This window comes from Camelus bactrianus, chromosome 8, assembly GCF_048773025.1.
Source record: "Camelus bactrianus isolate YW-2024 breed Bactrian camel chromosome 8, ASM4877302v1, whole genome shotgun sequence".
Classification (NCBI taxonomy): Eukaryota; Metazoa; Chordata; class Mammalia; order Artiodactyla; family Camelidae; genus Camelus; species Camelus bactrianus.
The window spans coordinates 37,956,817-37,970,812 of NC_133546.1; the positions used below are offsets into that span (position 1 = coordinate 37,956,817).

At 34.7% G+C, this 13,996-nt stretch overlaps 1 protein-coding gene across 5 annotated transcripts in view; it reads left to right on the forward strand.

The window, feature by feature from the left end:
• Nucleotides 1-13,996, forward strand: part of CEP85L (centrosomal protein 85L) — a 177,070-nt gene that overhangs the window by 86,459 nt on the left and 76,615 nt on the right. For all 5 annotated transcript variants that reach the window (XR_012508651.1, XR_012508652.1, XR_012508650.1 and 2 more), the window contains exons 6-7: nucleotides 3,587-3,708; nucleotides 12,069-12,186. Coding sequence is in view for 2 of the 5 variants with exons in the window: in XM_074368431.1 (XP_074224532.1) it covers nucleotides 3,587-3,708; nucleotides 12,069-12,186 (240 nt within the window). In the remaining 3 variants the exon portion in view is untranslated. The remainder of the gene's footprint in view (nucleotides 1-3,586; nucleotides 3,709-12,068; nucleotides 12,187-13,996) is intronic.

A 13,996-nucleotide genomic window follows, 5' to 3' on the forward strand; every position in this document is an offset into this window, starting at 1 on the left:
GACAGTATGAAACCTTTTGAGTATGACTTCTTTTACTTAGAGTAATGCTTTTGAGATTTATCCATATTTTTTTATCTATCAATTGTTTTTATTGCTGAGTAGTATTTCATTTTATGGATGTAGCACAGTTTGTTTATCCATTTATCAGTTAATGGCAGAAAATAAATGGTGGTTACAAGAGGTTAGGTGATAGGGACATGAGGAGATGTTGGTCAAAGAGTGCAGACTTTCAGTTTGCTATAAATTATAATAAAAATAAAATTTCATCAATTGTTTCTTTTCTATATATCTTTAGTAGTATAGCATTGTTTATGTAGTATGCAAAATCACAAAGATACAGTGGCTGCCTTGCTATTTGAGATTTCATAATATAATTTAGAAAGAAATCTTGCTAGGTAACTCACATTGTGTTCTATAACTTCATTTACTATAGCAAACACTATGGCCTCATTATGGCCTTAAAAGTTAACATGTCTCTGTAATTGTCATCTTCAGTGATAGGCAGATGTAAACAGGTTTTTAAATTAACGTGTAACTCTCCCTGCAGCGTTTGTGTGTCAGGATTCAGTCTCCTTTTTAAATTACCTTTAAGAATCAGGGTTGAAGTTTAGTAGGAAGACTACCATGCTGCTGATTTGGTAATTCTTTTTTTACAGAGAAAGGCTTCCTTTTCTTTATTCCTGTTTGCTCAGTTTTATAACTCAATTTTTATTTTCTAAAAGGTTTAGACCAAGGGAGCTACAATGAGAAGAATAAATTCTCGTATTTTGTTTTACGTATGTTCATAGACATATCTGGCAGGTACTTCAGCAGTCCGTCCTGTCAGTGGTTCAAGCGCTATAAACCAAGTAGTATTGTCATTTGCTTTTTTAATTCCACTTATTCCTTCTGTTTATTCCTTCTCTTTCTTGATGCCAAAAGTTTTATAAAACAAGAAAAGGCTTTTCCTTAGGAAGTTGTCAGCCATGGGAAAAATTTTAGCAGATGACTTATGGAAGAATAGAATAGTTAATGTCTTCTTGAGATCATCATCTATTGATTGCCTCAACACTTCTCTTACTGAAATAGGTACAAGATACATAAAGGAAAGCATAGCTTAAATACACGTCATTCCTGATTTGTGGTAATCAGCAACGGAGGATCCTTTGTGAGATTTTTTGAAAGAGTAGGCCATAGATCCTCAAGCTACCTTGGAAGTTCTTTTGTTAGGCATGATAATAATATACAAAAGCCAATATATGAAATATATGTAAACTTGTTATCAGGATATTAATATGTAACTCAGTGTATAAATAAAATGTATATCCACTTTTAGTGTTCAAAAAATGAATTATTCTAAATTATAGCAAAAATGGTTCACCATATCATTATGATTTCCAACTCTTATGTTGAGTTTTGGAATTATTGATATGATCTTATGTCTTGCTTAGTTTTTACCAGTTTTAGTGAATTCCTGTTTGAGCTACAGTTTGACAAAATAAATTTCATGAAATGACTTACCTATTAAATTGAAGTCAGTAAGTAACATAGAATAACATAAGCAGAGACTTTCTCTAAATGTCAACAGTATTGTTAATAGTGCTGAATCTTTTCTTAGTTTCTAAGAGAAGTTACTTTCAAACATTTTTTCCAACCCTTGTAATGATAGGAAGTTTGGAATACCTTCTTAGTCAGTCAGGTCATAGTGAACACAGTGTGACACTGTGCTTGGGCTGCCTGTGTTTGAATCCTAACTCTGCCAACTGAATATAAGCTGGTAGGTAGTGTTGAGATGGGAGAATTTGAGGAGTTGACTAGTGCAAAAACCAGCCAGTCAAGAAGAATGCCATAAGTAGTGTCCTGAAGGCCCCTTTTTATGCCAGAAAGGAACTCTTTATTTGTTGAGTGATGGAGATTTCTGAGGGGTCGTCTGGGTAGTGGATAGGACATTCAAGGGTTTGGGGCAATAGCTAGTTATCAAGCACAGTGAAGGTACTTCAGTATCGCAACAACTAATATATCTGTACTGGTGTGTAATGGCTCAGTATTGGCCTGGATTGTATATTAGGCAAGGGAAAGAATGAAATTCGGAGACAAGATCTCTGACTAACCTGTCCCTATAACCCTGTGTGTCACCCTGGAAATATCTGCTCATCTGACAAAGTTATATACCCTATTATCACCTAATTTCTACCCTTCTTAGTCTGTTCATCTTGTGCCATCTTTCTGTTGCCTGAAACATCCTGTCCTAGTATTACTTGACAATCATCTTAATTTAAAGGGTTAATCTAGGACTAGTTGATGTCACCCAGTTAGTGGTTTATTCAGAGGTAGGACTTGTCAGTAGCATCTGTGAAAAATGAAGGATGAAAATATTGCTGCACATTTCAGCTCTCCAAAAGTTGCTTTATGGTGTTTACATAGTTTCATACTTGCCAAGGAATTTATGTTCCTATTTGACCTACCAGTTGTGTTAGTTTCCTAGAGCTGCCATAACAAAGGACACAAATGGGGTAGCTTAACAAAAACTTATTGTCTCACAGTTCTGGAGGTTAGAAGTCCAGAATCAGGGGTGTCAGCAGGGTTAGTTCCTTCTGAGGGCTGTGAAGAAAAACCTGTTCCAGACTGAATTTCTAGTGGTTTTCTCACAGTCTTGTAGATGCATTACTCCACTCTCTGTTTTCATCTTCACATAGTGTTCTCTGTGTATCCCTTTGCATAGTCTTCCCTCTGTGCATGTCCGTGTTCACACTTACCCTTTTACATTGGATTCCAGTCATGTTGGATTAGGGCTCATCTAATGACTTCATCTTAACTATATCTGCAAAGACCCTATTTCCAAATGAGGTTATATTCTTAGGTATTGGGGGTTAGGACTTCAGCATCTTTTTGAGGGGACGTAGTTCAACCCATACCACCAATATTGAATTTTTGTTTTTGTTTCAATGATAGAAATTTGAGGGTATCTGCTATATTATATTGGTTTTGTTGTTCTTTTGTTTTAAATATCTGAAATTTTTCTTAAATTTTAAACATTTTTTTTTCTAAATGGTATAATATAGACTGAAGACCAGTAATCATCTAGATGATCTGCTTAATAGTCATTTCCTATGGGTATATTTACTACTTTGTGAAAATATTTTAGCTTTTGAAATTTTAATGTAATTAAATGATGATGTGATGAATGACAATTTGGAGTCTGAATGCTACAGATACTGTTTTTATTCCCTTGTGGAAACTCTTCTGGTAATGTTTGTACAGTCTAGCCATGATACATTCTTTTATTATACTCCTTCTTTAGGCAATAATTAATCTATTTCCAGAAAGCATCCACAAGATGAGAACAAGATCTTATATACAGTATTATAATATGTTCTGTTGTCACCAATTCTACATTAGATTCATACATTTACTTTGATGGAACTTCCTTGAAATTCTTCAAGTTATGTTGTATTTACAGGTGTGATTTCAGAAGGTCTTTTTTAAAAAAGTCAAATGGAGAATTCTCTATTTTTTTAATGAAAATCATTGGGAAAGTACTAGATGATATATAAATACTCTCTTTAGCCACTTCTAGGATGCTAATAGTGTAAACATGTTTGTGCAGGTTTTAACTGGATCATCTCGTCAAAGTTATTCACCTTCTGGCTATCAGGATTTCAGTAAGTGGGAATCAGTGCTGAAAATAAAAGAAGGACTACTGAGGCAGAAAGAACTTGTAATTGATCGGTGAGTCTTATTTTTTTTTAATTACTAAATACTTCAGGTATGCAGAAATGTAGATTAATAAAACAAATACCTTTGTTCCCAGTACTTAGAGTTTAAGAAATAGAACCTTACAAATACGTTGATGTCTCAGATCTGTTCACCCCCAGTCCCAGTCCCTTTAAGAACCACTGTCAGAACTGAGGGTCAATTGGTTGGTCTATCTGTCTGTTTTCTACCATCCTCCCATTTACATTGGAGTAACTCATCATTTGGAAACTCCTTTCCATTTTCTTTGTACATGTAATGTAGCAAGTTAGCTGTAATGCTGATGAACTGTCAAAGTGTGTATTTTACACTTGGGAACTATCAAACTGGAAAGCTACTTTAAGTATTACTTTTCTTTAACTAGTATATGTTAGATCTGGAAGCATAGAAACAATGAAAATCACAAATGTTTAAAATTAAATAACTTACAGATAAGAATTTTGGAAATTTTGGAGGACATTGCAAATATTTTTGCCTATTTGAATACCAGAGTTCTGAAAAAAAATTCTTTTAAACTTAATTGTCTCCTGATTATTCTGAGTAGTAAACCTTAATATTACTCAATTATATTAGTTATGATGTATGTTGGTTCTACATTATTTATGTATACTTTGGGGATAAGTAAACATGTTGTGTATCATGGTAATTGGGAAATAGTTTGAGGAGGCATTTTTCCTTAATCAGTGCTAGTTACTGCTTTTTTTCATCTGCTTATATGGGATAGAGTAGTAGATATTTTAGTCTTAAAATTAAATCCTAATTTAAGCCTTTAAATATATGTAATAATTGAAATTTCAAAAGATTTTGCTTAGAAACTTACCAGTATTAAGCAAGATCTGCTAGAATATAAACTAGAGCATAAACATCTGGGCTTCCTCATTCCCCACTATGTTCTCAACATCTTGAACAGAACCTGACATGCAGTACATGTGCTTAGTGCTTGATACTTCCATGCTTGATAAAGATTGTAGAAGATAGTTTTAACTGATTTTATGAAAAAGCTATTTTAAAATATTAGATATTTCTTAAACAAGTAGATTATATATATTAATAATGATAGACCTATTTCTCCCACTTCTGGAGTCTGAGAAGTCTAAGATCAGGGTGCTAGCAGATTCACTATCTGGTGAGAGCCATCTTCCTGGTTAGTAGATGTCCATCTTGTAGTAACCTCATATAGGGAGAGGGGCAAAGGGCCTCTCTGGAGCCTCTTCTGTAATGGTACTAATCACATTCATGAGGACTCTACCCTCACCTCCCAAAGGTGCCCCCCTCCTTATACCACACATTAGGCATTTGGATTTAATGTATGACTGTATGAATTGGGCAGGAGACACATTCAGTCTATGGTAGTAAGAAATGTAGGTAATTATTGACATAATCTATTATATGTATTTGTCAATTTTGTGTATTGTAGAAGGATACTAAGAAAATAATCCGAAATCATTCAAGTTGCTCAGTGGTTCAATTCTTCATCTAGTCTCATTTATGGTTATGTGGTAGCTGCATTGCTATCAGGTGGGAGTTGGCTGACCTAGGCTAGCCTCAGCTGGATGGCTTATATGCTCCATATGGTCTGCCATCCTCCCATATGCTAGCCAGGGTCTGTTCATATGGTGGCGGGTCGAGCTCAGAGAGAAAATGAAGCATACACATTCTCTTGGAGCTTCGACTCAGCACTGGCACAAAACCACTTCCACCATGTACTTACTAGTCACAAGGCCAGTAGACTTCACCTCTGAACAGTAGGAATAGCAAAATCACATTGTAAAGGAGTATAAATAGTACATGGAAGGGAATAATTGTGGAAGTTTTTGTAAACAATCTACCACACTTACTGTCTTGAATCTTTGATTTTTACAAGTTTATTATAAAATTTTTTATGATTAATGCATTTGATATTGTGTAAAACAGAGGAAGAAAAAGTAGCAACTCCTGTTTCTAAAGTAGCATAACCAGAATTTAAAAGTGAGAATGTTCATGTGCAAAAATCTTTATAACACACATATATTACTAAAAATTAGAACAAAATACATAGCATATCTTTTTTCTGGGAACCAGATTAGACTAATGGCCTTTCAAATGGTGATAGCACATGTAGAGGCTATATCAGAGATAGAATTGACAGAATTTAGTGTCTTCCTGGATAAGAGTATAGATTCTGAACTGTTTTACTTTGGAATATTGTGTGCCTGATGATACCTTTTAAGTCATTTAATTAAAAATTGTATGCTGGATATTATTTTTGAAAATACCAACTTATTCACAATTGCATGAAGAATGTGAGGGTTTTTTTGTTTTTGTTTTTTTACATGATGCATATAGCTTTTGTAGATTTTGGATAATTAGGTCAAAGCAGAACAAATGTTAAGGAAAAATAACTGTTACAGAAACTGTTCCTAAACGTGTCTCACTCATGAGAAATAGCATATAGGTTAATTTCAAAAACAACTCAGAAAAAAGTGGAGGAAACCTGGTTTCTAATTCTTTATATTTGCTACTAACCATTTAGGTGATTCTGAATCGGGTACTTGACCTTTTGCTTATTGATCTACTCATAGGAGTTTTACCACTTAAACAAAAAAGAGGGTTTTTTTGAAGATCACTGTTCTAGGCAATTCCCCTCTCCCACCTAGTTGTGTAGCATGAAGATTAAATGAATAAACATATGTAAAAAGCCCTAAAACTGTCTGATGCATAGTGGCCCCCAGCAGATTGTAGCCACATATACATGTTTTATATATATAATAGTTACATTTACGTTCTTGTCTTTCCTCAGTAGCCTCTGAGCTCTTTCACAGAGGAGACTGCTTTAAGTACATTTCATTACTCATAACAGGTACTCACCAAATATTCATTCAGAGGAAATAGCCTCATTTTAATGAAGAAGAGGTTAAGGTTGTTGGTTAACCTGTGCTGTTGCTGACATTAGTAGTTCTTATAATGGTTTGCACTTTGAAACTGCATATAGCTGTTGCCACTGAACTGAACAGATAAGATACAGCAGTAAGTCGGTGCACTTGAGCCTGATCCAGAAAGGAAGCCCTGTACCTTCTGGGGTGACAGCTGAGTTAGTGCTGTTAGTAAATGATATGGCAGTATAGAGAAGTCTCGTCTTGTCATTACTTGCAATTTGCAATGTAGTATCTACAAATCTTCTTAAGATTTTGTTCAGTAGTAAAGAATCTGATTAGACATTGTTCTTTGCTCTTGGGAAAGAGACTCTAAATCTTTGGAAAGTCTTTTATTCATGAGCCCCTGGAACACACCTGCCTTGACGCTGATGAGGTGATTCTTGGGCCCTAGATTCCTGGCTGCTTCAGGGTGGGGGCTATTCACCAGAGAGAGCAACCCTTTGACCAGAGCCAGTCCAATCTCCAGGGGAAGGAGGAGGCTGGAGATTGAGTTCAACCAAGTGGCCAATAATTTAACCAATTTTGCCCACACAATGAAATTCTATAACTAAAACTTTGTGAACTCCCCAGATTTGTGCCAGTTGGTTTGAAGTGTGGGTGTCCTGGAGATCCCACTTTGTCTGCCATCTGAAGTGAGGCTTTCTTGTTGGGCACCAATGTGTTAAAGCTGTGGCGTCTGATGCTAACTTGAGGTGTTTACTGTCAGAATTGAATTTCATACAGGACCACAGCTGGTCTTAAAACAAAATAGACATAGAAATTTGTTTATAATATTGTATACCTGGATATAAACAAACCAAAATAACTTCGATAGAATTGCACTATAAAAACTGTATTTAAATATGCAGATAAGCTGATAAAAATAATTAAATCTTACTTTGACCTTGTGATGGAAAATAAACATAACTCTTGCATTATGGGGTCCACCTTGAAGTAAAAGATGCACTACCAGTTGCCATGAGTGAAATCTCATATGTTAATTTATCATATCTGTGAGGCTGGAATTTTAATAACTTTGAATAACCATGAGATGTACGCATAGGCCTTGCTTTAAGAAATCTCATCATAAGTCCTAGCTTACAAAGGAGATGAATTAGAAAGACATTTAATATGAATTCCATTTTTGTAAAATGCTATACCAAAGAATTTACCACTGATTTAAAAAATTTACCTAGCAAAATTATACTGTGAGTTTACTTCCACATATAATTAAATGAAAAACATACATTGCAGAAGGCTCAAATGATAGCATTTTTTAGTAATAAAGCATTTTTAAATTAAGGTATGTACAGTGTTTTTTAGACATATGCTTTTATACACTTGATAGACTACAGTATAATGTAAATATAACTTTTATATGCTCTGGGAACCCAAAAAAATGTGTGTGACTGGCTTTATTGCTATATTCACTTTATTGCAGTAATCTGGAACCAAACCTGCCATGTCTCTAAGGTCTGCCTATAAATGCAGAAGCATCCTTTTAATACACTTTGAGAGTATTTTCAAGCTATATACTTGGTTTTGTTTGGCAGGCCCACCTGTGGAGAAATAGGAAATTCTGCTAGTTCAAGAAAAATTAACATAATCCTTTCCACCAAACTGAAAAATGCTAAGAAAATATCTTTAGAAGTACATTTCAAAACTAAAGCCTGGGGCCATATTTTGTATTTGCCCAAATTTATGAAATCCAGTTGAGGGTAAAGGTAAGGAAACAAATTCTTCAAAACTATGTTTTAGCTCTTATTTTTAGTACTAGAGGTAGTTTGAAAATGTAAGCTAAGGAAATAGGGGGTAGGTTTTGACATGGTTATACATTTTTCCTTTATGTGCCTTTTTTGGGGGAACAGTTTGGGGAAAAGACAATGTATGGAAAATTAAAATAGAATTTCACTGGTCTTCCTCTTTCCACCCTACACCTTTGGTCACCTGTTCTTTTCTTTCAGTCTCTCTCTCCCTCTCCCTCCTTCTCTCTCTGGTAATGCATGAAGGATGTCTCTTTGATAACCATCTCTGATAATTATTCAAGATGGCTATTGAGCATAACTTATTTGGTGGTAATACCCATAATGGTTTTAAAAGTCATTGATGATTTCAAAACTCTCAAGGGAAAGTATTTTCAGAGACCAAATTTAATTAGAAAAGGCAGAAAATAACAGATACACATTTTTTCTTTTTTTGTATTTTCACAAGTAGAGAGTGAATTGTACATATTCTTACTATTTCCCTGGGTCAGGTACAGGATCACTACATTTCTAGCTAGCTTGATAACATAGTTGTTGTAGCAGCTCCTTGATTTCTCAGTTTTTAGTTAACGTCTTTTAAACCTGTTTTCTGACTTTCAAAGGCCATGTTTTGAAGTGTTCTATCTGATGCCTTTCTTGTTATACCTCACTGACCGTCCCCATGCTGGTCAGGACCCTGCTATCTTTCTCAGTCAGTTCCCAGGCAGAAGGAATGTCTGGGACTTGGTGGGGTACCTAGAAGCAGCTCCAGCTTTTACCTTTTTTTTTTTTTTCTTTTTCAATTTGTGGTAGAAAAAGATCACACAACATGAAATCTACCCTCTTTATAAATCTTTAAGGGTACAGTACAGTATTGTTAACTATTTGCACTTTTTTTTCACAGTAGATCAAACTGTCTATTTTTCGTAACTGAAACTCTATACCCACTAAACAACAGCTCCCCATTTGCCCCTCACTCCATTCTACTTTTTGCTTCTATAAGCTTGACCAATTTGGATACTGTAAGGGAGGAAAAAGTTTTCTCCCATCCTTTAGGGTCCCTGACTATATCTAGAAATTAAACTGACAGATTAACAGGAGAAAAACATACAAATTTATTTAAAACAAGTTTTACGTGACCAGGGAGCCTTTGTAAGGAAATGAAAACTCGAAGTGACAGACTTGAGTATTTTATGCTAGGTTTGATAAAGAATGGACAGTCATGGAGAAATAGAGAGTAAGGAGTATGAGGTAATTCTAGTAAACTGGGGAAAATTTAGCAAGGTTTGTTGGTTAGGATTCTTCTTGGTATCCCTTTGTCTTTGGAGATAAGGATGCTCCTTTCCTGGGGGTGTAGGAAGAGCATCTCCTGCATGAGGATTTTATGACCTGTTTCAGTGAAGAAGAGCAATGCGGAGAGGAGATCAGAGTGACCTGTTTTTGCTGTTTTCTCTAACTCCTTCAGCTTAAAATATTCAATATGCCAAGATGCCATATTTTGGTTTAGCATGTCCTGTGAACTCCATTAATACCTCCTATAAGTGGAATCAAGCAGTGTTTGTCCTTTTGAGACTGGCTTATTTCACCTAGTGTATTATCCTCAAGTTCGCCCGTGTTGTAACATATGACAGGATTTTCTTCCATTTTAAGACTGAATAATAGTCCATTTTATGTGTATAACATTTTCTCTCTTTGTTCATCCATCAGTGGGCGTTTAGATTGTTTCTACCTCTTGTCTATTGTAAATATCACCTCTGTTTTTGAAAGATAATTTTGATTGATATAGAACATCAGAGTGGCAGTTATTTTTTTTCATATTGATATGTCTTCAAATTCACTAATCTTTTCTTCTGCAAATTCTAATCTGCCCTAATCCCATGCAGGATAATATTTGTGTCTTCTGTGTCTCTACTTAACAAATTCTGTCTTCCTTCTAGTTTCTTGAACACATGAAAACATTTATAATAATTGATTTAGTGCTTCTCTATTAATTCTATCATGTCTCAGTTCTAGCTAACTTTCAGTTGATTGGTTTTTCCTACTTCTTTGCATGCCTGATAATTTTGGATCAGATGCCAGGCAATATGGATTTTAAATTGTTTTGGATGTTATATATTTTTGTATTTCTGAGCTTTTTTTCTGGGACCAGAGTTGCCCTCAGTTGAAAATTGCTGCTGACAGATACCCTATAAATTATGAAGTTTTCCACTCTGGCATTTGGGAGCAGGTACATACAATTCCAGGCCCTATAAGAGCCTCAGGCACCATTCCTTCTAATCTTTTTAGCTGATAGATTTCCCATACCCCAACCCTACAACCCCCCTACACACACAGTGGTTTCCTCATGCATTCATTAATTACTACTCAACTGAGTACTCAAGGATGACTACACTGTGAACTCTAGCTGCCTTGGTTTCTCCAGATTCCAAGTTTTGTCTTTTCAACTCAGATCATTTTCCCTGTTCAGAGGCTTAAAGCAGTAATCTCTGGCAATCTTAGGACTCATGTAATTTGCTGATCACCTCCCAGAAGTCAGTTACTCACTGCCTTTTGTCCAGTGTCTTGAGAGTACCTGTGCTTTGTTCTATTTTGTAATTGTGTCAGGCAGAAGGGCAAACCTGGTTCCTTTTACTCCATCTTGGCTGGAAGAGGAAATTTAGTTTCCTTTGTAAAACTTTACATTATTTGAAAAATACTTGTGACTGATCTCTCCTAACTTACCTACTTCCTATTTGATGTTTTCTATGTTAGTTTTCTCAATAGCATATCCAAAAAACAAATAAAAAGATCTCTGAGTAAAATAAGTTGTTTGATACAGTCTGAACTTGCTCCAAAAGCTATTTTGTGAGTATTTTAGAAAACATCAAGCTATTTGTTTACTCACATGTATCATTATTCCTTAAAAGCGTGCTCTCTCGCTCTCTCTCACATAACCTTATTATGAGACCTGTTATTAAATTTTTGAAGATTAGTGATAATACATATAAAGCTCTTAGCATGTTGCCTGGCACATAATGGTTTTCAAATATATTAGAATACATATTCACAGAAATTAAATAACCTGATTAAAGTAAGCTATGAGCTGCTAAGGAAATATTTGAACTTCAATGTGTCTGGTTCCAGCATGAGGTTACATTAAAATGGAATGCCAAAGGTATCCAGAGATGCAAATCTGCCACCAAGTGAGTTCTCTATCATTGGTGACATTTACGTGTACACCATGCAACCTGGATATTATAGACAAGATGCAGGCATAGAATGGCATTTGGGCTCAATGATATTTATAAAAATACACTTCACCCTGATTCTCAGATTCTCAAAAGCTTCAATTGTTGTTAACTGTTGAACAGAATTTGGGTAAATGGAAATAATGATATTAAGGTAAAGGCAATCCAGACTGAGAATGAAACATTTATTATGTTATGTAACAAGAAAGCAAAGCAGGACTTTGTTAGAATCTAAGAAGAGTATTCTACAAAAGTTTATGTCCTATAAAGTGTCAGAAGTACTCTACAGTATAAACATTTTTCTGTATTTCACTTATGGTACTTTGGTTTTGAAAGATTCTCTATTACAAATTTTAAGACTGATAATGCTTTTTTAACTCTTATGCCAAATTAGAATATTGAAAGTTCTGCTTTTAACTGTCACTTGGAAAAGTATATTTTTTGTAATGTGACCTCAATGTAATGTTTTGCAGGCAAAAGCAACAAATTACTCACCTACATGAAAGAATAAGGGATAATGAATTACGAGCACAACATGCCATGTTAGGACATTATGTAAATTGTGAGGATTCTTATGGGGCTACTTTGCAGGTAAGATCAGAGGATTTTGTAGTTGTTATTTTATTAGTGAAATATATGTTTATAATTATATACTTAGCTTGTGGGATTAGGACTTTTTTGAATTAATAATCCATTTACATGGTTCATATTTATGTGTGTAGTCAAAGGTGTCCAAGTGCTGTTTTCCGTCTGCCCAGTTCACACCCCTTCCCCACGCACAAACAGGAAGTACTTACTGTTGTCAGTTTCTAGTGTAGCCTTCCAGAGTTGATGTATATCACCAACAGATATAAATGTATTTTATTCTCTACCTTTGCTAAAATTATCAAAATACGTACAGTGTTTGACACCTTGCTTTTTCCTTTATGTTATATAAAGTTATATAAAATACTATGATTATTTCTATATCATTGCATAGACAGCATCCCTTTCCTTTGCTTTTATAGCTGCTTGATTTCCCATTTTATGGAGACAGTCCTGTCTCTACTTGTCGAAAGTTGCGTTGTTTCTAGTTTGGGACTATTACAAAATAATCTTTCAAAAGTGAAACTCTATACCTTTAAAAAAAAAAAAAACTCCCCATTCCACTCCCTGATCCCTGGCAACTACCATTTCTACTTTCTGTCTCCATAATTTTTATTACTCCAGGTATCTCATATTGAGTGGAACTATACAATATTTGTCCTTTGTGATTGGCATATTTTGCTTAGCATAATATCCATATTGTAGCATGTGTCTGAATTTCCTTCCTTTTAAAGGCTGAATAATATTGCACTGTATGTGTACCATATTTTGCTTTTCCACTCACCTTTCAATGGACACTTGGGTTGCTTTTACATTTTAGCTATAGTGAATAATGCTGTGAACTTTTTAAAAGTATTATTTATTTATCTGAACATGGGTATACAAATACCTCTTTGAGACCCTACTTTCAATTCTTTTGAGTATATACTCAGAAGTAGAATTGCTGGATCATATGCTAATTCTGTTCTTTAATTTTTTGAGGAACCACCATGTTGTTTTACCATAGTGGTGGTACCATTTTGCATTCCCACCAACAGTGTACAGGTGTTCCAGTTTCTCCACATTGTCACTAATACTTGTTATTTCCTCTTTTTTGATAGTAGCCATTCTAATGGATAGGATGTGATATCTTATTGTGGTTTTGATTTGCGTTTTCCTAATGATTCATGATGTTGAGCATCTTCATGTGCTTATTGGCTTTTTGTATATCTTCTTTGGAGAAATGTCTATTCAAGTTCTTTGCCCATTTTTGAATTGGACTCTTTGTTTTTTCTTTATTAATTTTAGAAGTTCTCTATATATCTCAGTATTAATCCTTTGTCGGATATATTATTTCTGATTTTTTTTCATTCTGTAGGTCGTTTACTCTGTTGATAGCATCTTTTAATGTACAAGATTTTAAAATTTTCATGAAGTTTAATTTGTCTACTTTTCCTTTTATTGCCTGTGTCTTTGATGTCATGTGCAAAAAATCATTGCCAAATCCAGTGTCATGAAGCTTTTGCTACATGTTTTCTTCTAAGAGTTTTATAGTTTTAGGTCTTATATTTGGGTATTAGAGCCATTTTGAGTTAATTTTTGTGTATGGTGTTAGGTAAGGGTCCAACTTCATTCTGTTGCGTGTGGATGTCCACTTTTCCCAGCATCATTTGTTGAAAAGACTGTCTTTTCTTCCATTGAATGGGCCTGGTACCTTGTCAAAATTCATTTGACCTATATGTTAGGGTTTATTTCTGGGCTCTCTATTTCCACTGGTCTATATATGTCTCTCTTTATGCTAGGTACCGCACTGTCTTGATTACTATTTAGCTTTATA